Genomic DNA, 17,638 nt, shown 5'->3' with positions numbered 1-17,638 from the left:
GAAATATAAAATAAGAAAACTATTCGCTACAGTTTAGAGTATTAACTACAGTCTAGTGAAAACATCGAAAGAGTATTAAACATAACAACTAATCCAGAATTAAGCTCCGGAGGAAATGGAAATCACAAACAGCACACCGCTACAACATATCGTTCGCAAGAATCAAGCCAAACAGCACAGCGGCATAGGCGACGACGTCGGTGGTCTCGCTGACTGGTGGTTAGGCAGAGGCAACGTCTCAACGGTGGCGGCGGAGTCTTCATTCGCTTTACTACTGGCTGTGGCGTTGCCATTGCCTTCCGTAGTTGTCGTCGATGACATCGTCGTCGTCGTCGTCGCCGCCGTCAGTGGCGATGGCGCAGAGCCTATGAATCTTACCTTGTTCAGTGCTGTCAGCACCTTGTCCGGCATGTGATCCTGCAGCATCACCGGTGAGATCAGCACCTCGTCGAAGTCGGTGTTGTTGGCCCAGATCGCTTGGTAGACGGGTTCGTGCTTTTTGAGCATTTGTCTAGTTGTTGGATCGGTTGAGTGGTTACAGTGGTTAACGGGGAAGAGACAAAACGTGATTAGTAGTGGTTTTAGATTTCTTATTTGCTTTCAGTAAATTTAGATATTTAGAAATTTTGCATAATCTAGAGCAAGCAGATGGTAAGAAGGGTGATAGTAGGAAACAAGGTAAATAAGAAAGTTCTAATGGTACAAAGCAGCTGATGGCAATTGTTGAGTGAATTGGAAATACCGAAACTATTTGTTGGCAACCTGTCAGGCACAGCCGTTTATTGGACACTTGTCTGATTTTTGGTGCAGTAAATTCAATTGCTACAAAAAGAATGAAATAGTTTGCCCTTCCATTCAAGTGTATCAGAGTTGTTCTTATTGTAGGTCAACGACATTATTAAGCAGTAAGTCATTGTTTTATTTTGTCTTTTTATGATGTACGAATTTACTATATTGAGCAGACTCTAGTAGTAGACGTAGGTATCGTGAGAATCAAAATAATTTTGTTCCATTTGCACTTTCCCCACGTGGTTCGGAAATTGGTACCTATTTGTGTGTATTTTTTACAAAAATATACGTGCAATATAAGTAGTTTGGATTTAAAATAATCGTATTAGAACATGTGGAATTAGAACATGTGGAACCCGTCACTTCTGGTCATGTGGGACGTCATTTAAATCCAGTACTATTCCGTCTAATCCGGGACGGGACGTCTGTTCACTTTAATATGACACCTTTTTGTAGGATTGGCTATTTATGGCAAGCAAGTTGCAGAACGGTCTCGAGAAGGTTTGTAGTTAGCGCCAACGCACAGTTCTACTTAGCGAAAAATTGAAAAATTTCATACAAGACAGTGACGACCTTAGTGGAGCCATAATATAAGTTTTCGGAACACATATTTAGGTAAAAAATTATTTATGAAGATGCCATGTACCTGTAATACTCTTTTATTTCTTGCAGATCATTCGTATACTAACTGGACGAAAATTATTCGGTGAAATAAACTATATATCAGACAATATGAATGCAAAAGGGACCGAGAAAAACCTGGTTACGTGACGTTGGAAACAAATTGTGAAGGAGTTCTTCACAATCCTGAATTTACATCGACACTGGGGTGATTGAAATTGAATAAATTTCCTTGAAATGCGTCCTTAGCCCAATGAGAGGTCAGTTTGCAGGCCAGAGAATCAAAAGTGGAAAAAGTAAGAAAACGAATTTCAGCATAAAAAGATGGGTGGGTAATGTCAGAGACATAACCGGAGTGAAGTAGAATACACTTTAGACCGGTAAATTCTGCTCTGGAATAAGCAATTTCTATGCGATTTTGTCGACTTTAGCACATTCATAGTTTATTTGGAGTATTTTTTGAATTATCAGTTGACAATTTGCAACATTCTTTGAAAATATTGTTGAACTTTTATGAATGAAGGCACGCAAACGAGCGTTTAACCGTCGTCCTACTACCAGCATCAGAGAAGTAGCAGATCAGCATTTTTCGCTACATGGCCTGTACCAAACAGACCGGTCGTAAGTCCACCGGAGGAAAGGCTCCCCGCAAGCAGTTGGCAACGAAGGCCGTGTAAAAGTGCCCCAGTCACGGTTGGCGTTAAGAAGCCTCATCGCTACCGAACAGAAACTGTCCCCCTGCGAAAAATTCACAGCTATCAGAAATCGAGCGGGCCTAAATTGTGACGCCAAATAAACCACAAACCAACAAGTTCTTTTCAGGACCAGCCAATTATATTCTAGTAAGATATAAATGAAATTTTCGTTTTCCATTGCCTTACAACCTCTTTCCTCCCGGCTTGAATTACTATCAATCTTGATGGTGCTGTGCGGCGGGGGCACTAGTTTTGATTACAGTGGAAATTTTTTTAGCTGTGCTGTTTTCAAGGAAGTTGTAATCGAATTCAAAATAAAATAATTTATTTCTATTGTCAGAGATGGACCTTCCAACGAAAACTAGTCTGGCTCGCTTGGAATCGAATTGTATGAACCAACCACTGCTTTCACAAAATCTGTTATTTTCAGTAATTGAACATTCTACACAACTAGTTACAACTATTTCCAATCAGCGTAAAAATCGAAGGTTTTCATTCAGTACAATAGCAGATTTTCACTTTTAGAAAAACAGGCAACATTCTGGCCGAAAATTTTGAAACGGAGCACCTATATCGAAACGTTAGAAAACGTTCGATTTTTATAAATTGAATCATTACACTAACCTGTCTACAAATCACACAAATAACTTTTTTATTTTGTGCCATTCTACTTGAAAGCGACGATATTGTTCACAAGTGCAGCGATGCCACATGTTTTTTTGAAATGTCTGTAGAAGAATAACTAAAATGTCTGTAAAAGTCTGTAGATGGTTGTGTAAATCCTAGTTACACTAAAATTAACCTTTAAAAATAGATTGAAAGTAGAATTCTATTGTGGAGGAATAACTCGTATTCGAAAACAGTTATTCTAGTGAAATTTTACTAAACACTATTACCCTTTTAAAAGTCTGTAGATCTCTGGCTACGTCTGTATGAGCCATCAAAAGTCTGTAAAATACAGACATGTCTGTAAATCTGGCATCGCTGCACAAGTGGCTCACTTACCATCCAACGCTCTTGGCAAGCCACTTTCTGATGCTTGTAATAACAAAACTTCAATTCGATTCTTTGTCGATAAATTGATGGCCCTGAAAAGGGCCTTTTGTTTGGACAGTGTTCGGAATTTACTTGGAGCTGGTGTATATGGTAACAGTTTTGGTGCCATCTGAGACGGCGTGCTTGGCCAACTCTTCTAACAGCAGCAAACGGACGGCGGTTTGAATTTTGCGGGAGATGCTGCAAACGAACTGCTGCATGCTGATGCTGGAAACGAACTGAGCGTGAGCAACAGCATGCTGAGTTTTTATACCTGACTACAGCACAATGTAAGCTCGTCCTTTTTTGTGTTGTCCTCAATATGTGTTTTTCGTAGCTCCACCCCTTCGTTGGTCGACCACATATTTTTGATAAAGAACAAAATTGAAATTGTGTTTCCAATACGGAGGTTATCGAACACTCAGGGTAAAGAGAGTAATGTAATACGGCACCTTGGTAAAATGTTTGATAATTGAAACCTTTTTTGAATGCGCCTAGTAAACACGAAACTGTAAACAAACACACAAATGATAACTTTTTATTTTGTGTCATTCTACGTGAAATCGACGATATTGTTCACAAGTAGCTCACTTGCCATCGAACGCTCTTGGCAAGCTACTTTCGGATGCTTGTAATAACAAAATTTCAATTCGATTCATTGTTGATAAATGGCCCGTACCAAACATACCGCTCGTAAGTCCACCGGAGGAAAGCCTCCCCGCAAGCAGTAAGCAACGAAGGCCGTGTAAAAGTGCCCCAGTCACGGTTGGCGTTAGGAAGCCTCATCACTACTGAACAGAAACTGTCGCCCTGCGAGAAATTCACAGCTATCAGCAATCGAGCAGGCCTAAATTGTGACCCAAAATAAACCACAAACCAACAAGTTCTTTTCAGGACCAGCCAATTATATTCTAGTAAGATATAAATGAAATTTTCGTTTTCCATTGCCTTACAACCTCTTTCCACCCGGCTTGAATTACTATCAATCTTGATGATGCTGTGCGGCGGGGCACAGGCAGCTTCCATTATAGTGGAAAATTTAGGTTTGCGCGTTTTTCCCAAAAGTTTTTTAGCTGTGCTGTTTTCAAGGAAGTTGTAGTTGAATTCAAAATAAAATAGTTTACTTATTGTCAGAGGTGGACCTTCCAACGAAAACTAGTCTGGCTTGCTTGGAATCGAATTGTACGGACCAACCACTGCTTTCACAAAATCCGTTATTTTTAGTAATTGTACATTCTACAGAATTAGTCACAACTATTTCCAATCAGCGCAAAAATCGAAGGTTTTCATTCAATACAACAGCAGAGCAGGTTAGAAAACGTTCGATTTTTGTAAATTGAATCATTAAATCACAAATAACTTTTGATTTTGTGCCATTCTACTTGAAAGCGACGGTATCGTTCACAAGTTGGTCACTTACCATACAACGCTCTTGACAAGCCACTTTCCGATGCTTGTAATAACAAAACTTCAATTTCATTCTTTGTCGATAAATTGATGGCCCTGAAAAGGACCTTTTGTTTGGGCAGTGTTCGAAATTTACTTGGAGCTGGTGTATATGGTAACAGTTTTGGTGCCATCGAAGACGGCGTGCTTGGCCAACTCTTCTAACAGCAGCAAACGGACGGCGGTTTGAATTTTGCGGGAGATGCTGCAAACGAACTGCTGCATGCTGATGCTGGAAACGAACTGAGCGTGAGCAACAGCATGCTCAGTTTTTATACTTGACTACAGCACAATGTAAGCTCGTCCTTTTTTGTGTTGTCCTCAATATGTGTTCTTCGTAGCTCCACCCTTTCGTTGGTCGACCACATATTTTTGATAAAGAACAAAATTGAAATTGTGTTTCCAATACGGAGATTATCGAACACTCAGGGTAAAGAGAGTAATGTAATACGGCACTTTGGTAAAATGTTTGATAATTGAAACCTTTTTTGAATGCGCCTAGTAAAAATGTTTTCCACTTCACTCCAGTTTCTTTCTGACCATATTTGCAATTTGCGTACTGAAATAAATCATAATTTAGGGTTTAAATCAAATTGCTCTCCAGGGAGAAACAGTCCATGAAACAGAAAATGCAAACTTATTCTTTGAAATGATTTTGGTGGCCCTGAAAAGGGCCTTTTTTATAATGATACAAGTGAGTTCTACCTTTTCAACTTCCAAATCCATACAAAGTGCGTCCCTGCCGTTTCAGAGTATAGACGACATTCATTGCGGTTTTGCGCTTGGCGTGTTCAGTGTAGGTCACAACATCTCGGGTGACATTTTCCTGTACACCATCAGCATTCGTAGATTAAATCGGAGATGCATTTTACACCACCACGACGAGCCAGACGCCAAATTGCGGATTTGGTGATTCCCTAGATTTTATCACGAAGAACCTTGCGATGACGCTTGGTACGGGAACGCAAACATGATACCGCTCATTGTACCGTCCGGACGAGCATGTTGCTCGTGTGGTAAGCGAGCACCCACTGATACAAAACAAGCTTGCGTGACCTGTATATATAACATTCCCGTATGTACTGAAACGCTTACATGCTCCTTTTTGACGACTCTGCGTGGGATATGCTGGCAAATTGCGCATTTTCTTCGCTGTTTTCGAAGGATTTTATGAAAATCCTTGTTTTGGTTTATTTATGGTAGTAGCAGTAATTCCGAAATTTAATACGAAATACGTGCACAAATTTCCGATCAGATAGTGCAAAATATTGCGATTTCGTCCAGTAGAACGGAAGATATTCGCATTTCAAACCTGGGAAAATTTCTCAACTGAAATTTTTGAAACGGGACCCCATATTAAAACGTTAGAAGTATTCTACTTCAAAAGATAACCGTATCCAAGCAAGGATTATGGCTATCAACTTGTATGATACATTTTTGTACAACGTAAGTATATGAATTCTTTGATGAATTCTAGTTAATCAAGACAGTGGAGCGAACACATACAATTGTCAAGTTAATCATATATTATGTGTGTAAAGACGGTTAATGTTAGGAATAAATCATTAGGCAAATTAAATTTAGTAACTATTTTTGGTTATGAGCTGCTAGTTTAAGACTGCACCGCATGGTTTTGGTGTGTTTTTCACTCAGTGAGAATTTTATTTTCTTAGAGTAATTCCACCAAGATTGACCAACAACATTCGATCCCGATGAAAATATATAGGTTCCACTAGAATCTGTGTATTTTAGGAGTTCCGTCCATTACAGAGAAATGTGCAACACTGCATAAAATTACAACGCTTTATTTCAAGTTGGGTGTTTGTGTTTCGAATTCATCTCGTCAGTAACGTCAGCATCAATTTAGGGCCAAGTTAAACGATGTATCTGAACTAGTAGCCAAATTAGCACTAGTTAGATACTATATACAGTCAGACGACATACATGACGCCTAAAGCAACTGGCATGTCCCAAAGCAGGAGCTCTGATTGGCTTACGGGAAAACGAAAACGACCGCTTGTTTTTTTCGGCTAAAAACTTTTTGTTTGAAAGCAAGTTTGCAAGCCTTAATAGATCTAAATACTGGTCGCAGTGGTACGTCTCCTCCAAAAAATTAGTTTGCAAGATGCAGAATCCTAATAATTACCTTCTCTCCCAGTGTTGACATGCAGTCTGCAGACATCTGACAAGTGGACTTTCTGAAACCGACTGACAACAATTCTTTCTGTTCAAGATTTGCAGCTCGTTGCATGCAATTAGCGAGAACCAATCACAAGCTTCGGTCAGATTATTTAAAATTGAATTAAATCGGAAATGAAATGATGGCCTCTGCTAGTAGCACGTAACGACACAAAATGATTCATGCACCAGCCGTGTACAGCTTACAAATATTTACTTCTCGATATTGTACCCTCTGTTCGGGGCGAGCCAGCAGCCAAATACGAATAATAATCGAAACAATTCTGTAGCGGAACTATATTTAAAAATTTTCTCCATTTAAAATGAAATGTTTCAACATTTCGGAGTAGTTAGCGTTTTTGACGTAGGACTACGTCTTTGTTTTCGATATGGGGGTGCACTCTGCAAATTCTACAAAAATGGTATGTAACGAAGCCATCTCACGATAAATTTTCAAATTTTTTGCACAAATCGCCCCGAAATACTTCTAAGAATAGATTCCAATAGATAAACCCAAAGATTTTTGATATCATAGCATTAAAAAATTAAATAATATACAACCTTGTCAAAATATCGCGCATTAACACACAGAAGATAGCGCTTCCCAAGCCCTGTACGACGGATTGGTATACCTAGCGCGCAACGCTTCTATGAATGACGTCATCATCGACTATTTAAAGAACGGACTTGGCCAGACACGCTCGCTCAGTTCCCTGTTGAACGGCTGGCGAAGCAGATCACTGCGCTCTGTTTTTTACAACCAGTGTAGCTGAGCTGGAAGTCCGTTACACTGGCTGTGGAGGGACGCTGCCCTGTGTCGTCCAACAGGCGACCGCTCCAACTGCTTCCTAAATGCCGCTGTAATGTTGCCAGTAAATTTTTGGTTTAACTAGCACATGTATTTGCTATTTGCGCTTGAAATTAAGTAATGTAGTGGTAGTAATAAGCTTCCCATTTTGGTTTAAACGCAAGGACAGTTTTTAAAACAGGATTTGATTAATCAGTTTAGCTCATCTAAGCAATTTTATCAATTCAGTAATTTAAAAGGAATTTTACGGAACTTGGTGAATTTGGCCCCACTTACAACTGATATAATCAACCTGCACAAAGTGTTGCATAACGCAGGGCTGTTTTTTGGAACAAAATTATGTGTTATCATTCAGACCTTCGCTATGCAAAATCACGATATTATGACAGATGGGCTAAGCGTGGCCGTTCCTTTCAATCGGGAAAGGCCGCGTAGAATTTTGGTGAAATGCGCTAATAGTGGTGGTACTAGTTGTCTCTTTCGTTCTACCCATCATCATCAGCGTTGACTCATTTTGCATTGTATGCTTGGGTTCAATGTTTGGCGTCAATGTGTTGGTAGGTAGGGGAACTGGCGGTAAAATGAACACGTTAAGCAAAGTCATTATTTTCTAACTAATAAGTGAATGAGATATTACAATCACCTTATGTTTCTTGTTAGACATGTTTTGTACATATCTGGTAAAAATACTTCGTCATGAACACATTTTTTCAAACATAATTCTTGATTTCTAAACATGTCCAAAAATGAGACATGTTTATAGCGAGTGGGTAAAATGAACATCTGGCGGTGTTAAAATGAACAGCTTCTGGTGACCTGCAAAATGTCCTGTATGTAGGCAATGCGCAGCGTTGGAAAGCATTTTCCGATCAATGCTAATATCCCAACAAATCATGAGCTTTGCATACACACAGGTCATTTTGCAGGCAAAAAAAATTGTCACGGAAGAATTGAATTTTCATGACGTAATGGTTAACATTTTACAATCCTGTGACATCGAAACACATCTACAAACTTGGGGTTATCCATGGGTGTTTGAACTTTTAGGATCTGTTTGAGAGCAACTAGAAAGCTTGTTCTACACATGAGATATGATTATATTGTCTAAAATTTGATTTTTCTTCACCGGTCCGGATGTTTTTTTCCCACACACTAAGTACTAAGAAAATAAATATTTTACATTAAGTAGTATAGTCCTACGTCTACAGTTCGTGCAACCCCATAGGGCTGCCCCTTGTAGTTTTTCGTTATAAAAGCATGTTATGCATACTCCAAATTTTAATACCATATTGCTGAAGGGTCACTAGTGTGAGGGAGAGGTTGCATCGGAAACTATCTAACTTATTTTTGTAGTCGGGGTGGATCAAGGGAATGCTGGTGTGATGGTGGTCTGAATGGGGCGGGATGTGATGGAGCGGGGTAGGAGTGTTGGGGAAAGGGCGTTTCGGTGGGGTGCAACACCCAACTGCATATTATACCTTTCATTGAGACTAGCTTAGTAATTGTTCAGTCATCGCCGAAGAACCGCTGGGACTTTCGCATTGGAATATGCCTGAACAATATATTTGATAATAAGTGCTGAAAACGTCGGAAAATATGTATTACCCAAGTTTAATGTGTGCTTATTATTTCCTTTGACTCAATTTGTCAGTAAAACTGTGCTTCTAAAGTTTCAGGTTTTCCGTATGTTTTATATACAATAAGATTTTTACACAAAATTGCATCACCTTTTTTATGACAACTGAGTAGGCGGGTGTAAACAGACGTGTTTTTTCAGCTTAGCATTTTTTCAACCGCTCCTCCAATATTTTTCAAGACAAATACTATAATTGTAGCAGTGTGACAAGTGGAATAGACCCTGGACTTCCTGCTCACCAATGTGGTTCCATGTCTGGACTTCTGGGGCCAACTCAAGACTACCAATAAACCAGGTGCTGCGGGTGACTTTCCGCAAGAAATTTGGCTCACAACAGCTATAGCAGCATTTCGAAAACGTCGTACCTTCTATATCATCAACCATCAACAAATGAAGCCGAACCACATAAGCTCCAGTCGAATCCAGCAAATCTATCAGCACCGGTGGCTCTTTTTCTAAAGTGTCCCCGGACGAAATATCTTATCACAGTAGTAGTTACCAGAACCGATGAAGAAAAGAGTGGCTAATACACACCATGGAAGCTACATTGAAGATAGATTATGTTGGACCCTGCATTTATTGGTGAGCTCGTTCCGATCTTTTGCTTTATTTCAGAGAGCGAATAAAGGCGCTATGACCTAAACGTATTAGCCAGAACAGGTCTAAATACCTCTGTCCCATCCTAGGACCAAAGGAGTGACATTAACATTTTTAGCTAAGCCACTCCCAACGATTTATCAAAATCCCTTTAAACTGAAACGGTTGGTACGGTTGTCCACGTTTCTTCCTTATTCAAGATTCAAAATAGTTCGTTGATTAAGTTGTTCAAATGAATAATTTAATTGCTTTAAAATTGCATCACCTTTTTTAAAAGTGTCTTTCATCCCATAAGAAATACATTGCGACGAATCAAGCTCCGAATAGCACTACCAATCTTACTGCGACGAAAAATAATTGTCGCGTCTCCTTTGGAAAAGCACGGACAATATTCAAAGAACCACTGAGGTATTAAAATTGTACCGGTTTATATGGTAAATTCCTATATATAACCGCAATAACCAACGTGTAACTCCGGAACCAAAAGTCAGAACTGAAAAAAATTCAGTAGCAGTCAAGAAGAGTATTGCATTTTCACTTGAAATCAAGTCTGTAAAAATCGGTAAAGAATTCGCTGGGAAATATGTGTGACAGCTTAAGAAGATAACGAGTTTGTCGGGGGCATCACGAACCGTCGTAGGTGTGGTCAAAGCTACTTTGATTGGTCATCAGTGACTCGCGAAGCCAAATAACGTTGCATCCATTTTAATATGTATTGCATCATTTGGTGCCAGTTTATATGGGAATTTGCTGTGTGACCGCACTCTTCAACCCGTAACTCCTAGACCGGAAGTCTGATCAGCTTATGGGAGCTTAATACCGTTAATTTGAAACTAAGTTTGTGCAAATTCGATCAACCATCTCTGAGAAAATTGTGTGAGTTTAAATGACACACACATATACACACACATTTTCCGATCTCGACGAACTGAATCAAATGGTATTCAGCTTTTCTTTCGCGGCTGCAATCCCAAAAGCGCACCCCACTTTGACAAGACGTCCGTCCAGTGTCAATTTCGACATATCATCAGTCGTGTCATTTTTGACAAGCCGTTCCTTCAGTCTCAATTTTCACATCGCGGTAGGCATTCATTTCAGTTCATAACTCAAACATTGAACGTCAAATTATGATTTTTCATTTTCTCCCTTGAAGAAAAAGTCTAGTTCGGTTTGGGTCGGCACAATGGATTCAGCCGATTGTAGTCCCAGTTAACAATGGCATTCGATTTCAAAAGAACGTTCAGAACATATTATACTCTAAACCATACGTAAAATGGCCTTCAAAAACCGGTCCACTACCAGCGCACAATACGATGACCATTCGGTCTTATAATTTAATCGGGCGATCGCCATACTGAGGAAAGCTAATCATCAGAACTATTTTTTCAAATTGGAAAATTTTGCTACAAATTTTGATCGCAATTCGCGCAGATCTTTAACAAACATTGCTAAGGTACTGTATTATTAGAAGATTGCACGGTTTTCCAGGTCTTTTTAAACCGAGCTTCATTGATGTATTACTGTATTGTATGTGATGAGATGAGATCTCGGCTTTCTTAATTCTCTCGACACATAGCTTTCAAATAGCTGAGAATATGCTCATAAATTTATTGATCAGATTATAAATAGATACGCGAATAAATTGATAGCAACGAAAATGTTGATTGAAAACAAACTAACAAATTTTAAATTTGACGTTTAGGGGAACATGGGGAGACTTGACCAAGCGCAGAATTCTTGAGCGTTTTTTCAAAACGTCATATCTGCAATGAGTTACTCTCTGTTTATACTTTCTCTTTCGATTTTTACGGCGTCACTATAACACTTTTCACTTATTTTACAGTACAGATCGAAAGACGGTGGTTTTAACTAGCATATTATGCAAAGAGCTGAAGGATAAATGTTAAAGTGACCGAATTATTAACAGAAGAGAAAGTAAACAAAGAGAGTAACTCATTGCAGATATGACGTTTTGAAAAAACGCTCAAGAATTCTATTTTTGGCTATGACATTAGGTTCCTAAAAAAGCATGCTTTGATTTGCTGGTTTTAGATCAATTTTCCAAGCATAATTGTCTAACAACGAATAACAACGTTAAAAAAAGGAATTTCATGATGAAAATAAGTGAATTTCACGATGAGTCATCAGAAATAGGTCATACTTATTGAAATAAAATGAAAAACGTACAGCTGGTAGTATAGTTTTGTCTTAAACAGAAGAATAATTTTTAAACTTGTATCGCATTTTTCTCGACTGGATGATTTTGAACATGGGACAGATAAGATTGGAACGGCACTGTAGCTTTAGCTGAAAACCTGGTCAAGTCTCCCCATGTTCCCCTAACGTTTGAATTGAGAACACCAATGAGAAAGGTAGGTGAGAGTTGTGAAACTTGTGGCTTGTCAAAATTGTCATTACTGACGAATTGTCAAGCCTGGCACTGGACGAATAACTTGTCAAAGTAGAGCGCACATTTTAAAACGCAGCCACCAATTTTCAGAGTGATTACATAACCTTTCTTTATATGATTTTATATGACAAAACTCAATGAAACTAGTTAGAATTTTTGGCACATAACCTAGATCAAGGCCGGGTGACGCTTTCGACGGCGGGTCGGTTGCCTCTGGCAAGCAAAACTGTGATCCACTTCCTAGATTATTCAAAAATAGGAACTTAGTTGGTAGTACGCAACTTGCAGCGATGTGGTCTAGCCATATAAGGTAACAATACATATTTATTTATTCCAATACGCTAGTAACACAAATTCTTAAAGAATAATGAATTAGTTTGGGTTTGCGACAAGTTTAGTTACAATTAAAAATATTTACGTTTCGCAAGATGCACATAAAAGGAGCGTCACAATTCACTTGAATTTACATTCAAGAACATGTGAAAATACGCTTTGTTCACAATTCTCCATCTCCATTCAACCGAGTTCTACATCAAAAGAGACGCAATATATTATTTCACATGTCAAAACATGTGAAATTCCATTCTTTGACAGCAAAATACGTCGCAATGTTGTTTACATCAAATGTAATTTTCATTTTTTCTAAGTGTGGTACTATTGGTAAACAAGGTGACAGGTAACGTGCAGTAGTAAGCACAATTAACGCTGCTATCCACTCTTTTTCCCGTTATGCTCAAACATTGGGCTTTTCGTCAGCCACTTACAACTGCATATTTTACAACTTCCCTCGAACTATATACATTATTGTCAACACAAAATCATGGCACCAAATAATGCACACAAAGACGCATTTACCCGAAGAAACGCGCGTATGACTAATAACATTTCTTGAACATAAAAACAGACCCTTAGCGGTAGTACGGCTCAACATTCTCGCCAATAATGAAAATATGCCTATATTTGTCCGTTATGTCACTTTTCGCACAATAAAAAACTGTGCCAAATGACCGTTAAACCGGAATTATAAATAATGAGCCCAAATATCAGTAATGCCAAATGACACCATTGTGTAAAATAACCGTTATTCCAAATGTCATCCTAAACGCCTTTATACCAAATGACCAATTCCCACTAAATGCGCTTAAAATTTGAAAAACTATTTTCATACATATGTATTTTGCACTATGTTATATTTCTCCTCGTCAATGCGGCGCTAGCTTAGTCCTGTCATTAAGTTAGTGTCAGATTCTGATGAGACGAAGCCGAAGCGCAAATTCCGTAACCAATCTAGTTATAGGTTTTTTGCTCTTAGCGTACAAATGTGGTTGGAAACAATTTTCTCCTTAGCGGAGAAACATTTATTTTTACCCAAATGTTTCAATTCCACTAGTTCTCATCAGCTAAAAAATGAACTCATTTTCTTGCGGGACATCACGGTTTACGTTGGAGCACAGTTAGTGTCTCCGTTTTTGAAGCTAGCGTCAATTTTGTACTGTCACTAAGTTAGTGTTGGATTCTGATGAGACGAATTCGAAGGGCAAATTCCATAACTAATATGCATTTTTTCTTTCCTTTTTCCTGTACGTCTTCCTCTTGGTCCATCGTATTAAATTGTGTACATTTCAATTTGTTTAACCAATTGTAACTATGTATCACCTTAAGGTCGTTCGTTTTCTCGTCACTGATTCACTAAGTCATATAACCTTTTTGAGAGCACATAATGTACAAAAAACTAAAATAAAGACAGCACATACAATCTAAGCAGAAAAAATTACACAATCAGAATAAAAAACCAGACCAGCAACAGGGCACGAGGGCAATTAAGTCACTACGTGAAACTCATAATAATGCTATCAAATCAACTATAGTTCAAGCTACTACGCCCACGAACAACCCGCCACCCACTCAATAACAACATCAAGCATAGTGCATAAGAGATACAGATAGATAGATAAATAGATAGAAAGAAGGGAAACAAGTTCTAACCAAGCGAATCAGAAGGGGCAAAACTAATTTTCGCTATTTACACTGATTCGAGCTGAACGGTTTTCTCACTTCTGGATGTACGGAATTGCAAAAGGGCGTAACGGTCGCTTGGTTAATTACATTGTTAAATTGGTCTGACGGAATTACTAGGAATTAATTTGCATTTGTAATGTGCGCTCAAAGGCTACTGACCAGACCAGCGTTCGTTTACGTTTTTTTTCTTCACAAACTGCAGTTACGCCCTTTTAGTCTCTATGTTGCGACTTGCATTTTTTGTATTGGATTAGGTCAATGGTCGAATATATAAACTGAGGCGAAGAGATATTGAAAAAAAAAAACAGAAACCGGAGTTTGGATGACATTGGTATGATCTTGGTTGGTAGTGTTTTAGTCATGGTTTTTCTCATTTAAAATTTCCATTCTCGTTGGCTATCGTGCGAGACGGAAACACGTGGTTTCAGTTCTGTATATGGAACGTGATATGTTTGCAAGAAATGCTTGAGAACAAGTCACGAAAGACATCTTCCGCCATAAGGATAAATAAGTGCTTAACGCCGGTTGACTCGTCTTAACACAGAACATGTCACTCGAAACGAAAAGGTCAATCCATATGACACGGTACGTCTGGCACATGACGAAGTATCACCGGCTAATCACTAGCTAAACATCTCTCATCTGTCACTTAATTTTCAGTTCAGAGGTCTAGGTTTGGGGATACTAAAAAGAGTGAACAGGTAGGTAGGGGCGCTATTTGGGCTGATCTAAAAGAGGATTATCTATTTTGGGGTTACAGTGTATTACATTGGACGACATTATTTGCTCTAGCGTACCTCCAACCTTTCTCGTACTTGTGTCTGCCCGGGCCCGAGTCGATAATTGAGCGGAAAAAGAGACGAAAACAGGAAAAAAACATGTGTACACAGAAAATAAAAATTAAAAACAGCACCGCATGAAAAAAAAATCGCAAAAGTAGGCCATGACGAGGGCCGGACGTTTGCTGTGGTATGAGCGAAATAGCTCAGTTTCAGTGTGTTAAGTTCAGGGGAGGGGGTACACTGTATCCGTTTATTTTGGGATGAAACCTCCCACGGCTCATTGATCACAAGTCGGATAGCGAGCAGGGAGGAAATGGGCGAGGTAGGTTTGAAAGGATGCCACAGCATGACAGTTGGCGGAATTTTACCTGACGAATGATAGATGGTTTTACGGATCAGAGGCTAGCAGCTGATAGTAAACCACGGTAATACCTGCCATAAATCAATTTTGGAGAGAGCAGTAACTGCAGACAGCATTAGTATAAGGAGGACGCCAAAGTTTTTTTTAACGTTGATCTAGTTACCATGAAACATATTGTGTTTTTACCATTTAACGAAAAGGATTCGTGCGACATCTGACAATCAGCAAATATACGTGAAGCAATAAACAAGTGGGAAACATAAATTATTGAGAATCGTTTCGACCGTTTTGGTCGTAGCGAACACTAAATCGCCCGCCGGGCTGCAAAACAAAGGAAGACCCCAAGGGAGCAATTGAAATTTATCTCAATTTCAAGCAAAATAAGAAATTGTGCGAGTTTGCGTGAAAAGTGCTTCTCGATACGGAAGACCGACATCGAATGATAAATGTAGCATATTTTTTTTGTTATTGCTACTGGCGCTGTTGATTTTCTATAGAATCATCATCATCATCATTAAACTTTCAAAAGGAAGGAAGAAAAATGCATCAAGAAATGGATATGTGCGAGGGTTCGCCATCTATCTGCTATACGTCAATATTGTCACTTTTGTGTGAAAGTGGACCAACTGTACAGCATACTAGAACCTGTTGGCAGACTGTTTACGAGAAGCGACGGAAATGTTTCAATTCTAAAACGGAACAGAGTGCTAGATTGCGCAGGAAATGCTATTTCGAAATTATGTGTGTCAGCGAGGCGGTGTGTCGAGATCATGCTAGCGTTTGCCCGAATGAACATTGGGGAGTGCTTTGGAGTAGAAAAAAAGCACAAGCGATATCATCGTATGAAAGTACAATTAATCAACTTGGCAATTGGTATCTACTTACTCTGCCTGGCTAGGATGATGCCGAACGATGTGGATTATCCGTCCAGGTGGATAGAGAGGATGATGTAGCGTGAGAGCAATTGAGTTGTCGTTCGGATGTACTGTGCTTTGGCGGGCACTGTTTCGATCCTGCTCATAACGCTGGACATTTTCCACTTTATTGGACATTTCCGTCACCGAAGTAGGCTCCGGACCACAGCAGCAGCAAATAACTGAGCAGGCTATCGTTTTCCACTTCGGATCTACACTCCGCTGTATGGCGTTGATCAGGTCCGCCCGTAATGCTTCCATTTGGTGAAGACCGATTCGGGGGACTACGTCCTTACCGACCACCACCGACGTTATGAAGGTTTTACTGTATTCTACCGCCGGCATGCTAGAAATTAAATGATTTATTTGATATCGTTATCAAAGATGGCTAGACGGACATGCGTACCTCAACAATCCCCCTGGTGGCGAATAGCTGTAACAATGCAAGTCATCGTATTGCTGTTTCATCAGAATCGCCAGAATGGCCGCGGTACCGGCTCCGAGCGAGTGTCCTACCAGAACCAGCCCAAAGTCCTGTGTCCCCCGGGTCGGGTTGTGAGCAAGTGCCCGCTGAATGAGATTCTCTTCTTCCAATTTGTTTTTAATGTAGATCGCCGCCTGCACCATTCCCTTGTGACCCAACCAATCCTCCCGCGGTGGTGTCAGCGGTAAACACTCACCTTCGGCATTTAGATCCGTGAGCACATCCTTCATGCTTAGTGTCCCCCGAATGCTGACCACCACCTTGCCGTAGGTGTAGTCCACCGCTACAAAAAATGGCGTTTCGCCAATGTCTACATGATATGTTGCGTAGATTACTTCGACCTGGAGGAAACAGAATAACCTTAAATCACATGACAGCCACTTGTTTGACAATAAAATACTCACTTCTCCTACTTGCAGCATCTTCTTCAGAGCGGCATAGTTGCAGAAACAGCAATTGTCCTCAACCACGTCGACGCCGGATTTCCGCCGGCAACACGACAGACAGCAAGACAGTTCGGAACCCAACTGACAGACTCCGGTTTGCGAGTGGGTCATTAGGAACATAGGCCAGCCGTAGGCGCCCTGAGCGAAGTACATGTAGCGAATCACAGTCTGCGAAATGGTACGCTTTAGTTGGATAATGGTTGATTACGTAACGTGCCAGAATAAACTAACCTGAAAGTGGTCGTAGTCTTTGGAGTCATTCAAAGCCAGGAACTGAGTATTGGCGGTAATCGGTACCCCCGATAGGAACTCGTAGGTGTCGTTTTTACGCTGTAAAATTGAAATTCAAAATTGTTAGACTTCCCGATAATAATAGGATTCTGAGCTGTCTGATCAAACTATCCCTAATTTGATTCG

At 39.7% G+C, this 17,638-nt stretch overlaps 1 protein-coding gene across 1 annotated transcript in view; it reads right to left on the bottom strand.

Moving 5' to 3' along the window:
- The window catches only part of LOC131685554 (diacylglycerol lipase-alpha), a 112,899-nt gene that overhangs the window by 21,896 nt on the left and 73,365 nt on the right, over positions 1-17,638 (bottom strand). Inside the window, 6 exon segments of the mRNA XM_058969365.1 lie at positions 379-511; positions 15,032-15,055; positions 16,263-16,637; positions 16,698-17,116; positions 17,180-17,389; positions 17,453-17,551. Of these exon segments, the coding sequence (XP_058825348.1) occupies positions 379-511; positions 15,032-15,055; positions 16,263-16,637; positions 16,698-17,116; positions 17,180-17,389; positions 17,453-17,551 (1,260 nt within the window).

The sequence above is a fragment of the Topomyia yanbarensis genome, chromosome 1, assembly GCF_030247195.1.
Source record: "Topomyia yanbarensis strain Yona2022 chromosome 1, ASM3024719v1, whole genome shotgun sequence".
NCBI lineage: Eukaryota > Metazoa > Arthropoda > Insecta > Diptera > Culicidae > Topomyia > Topomyia yanbarensis.
Note: the sequence above shows the minus strand (reverse complement) of the source record. Positions and strands in the feature narration are given on the sequence as shown.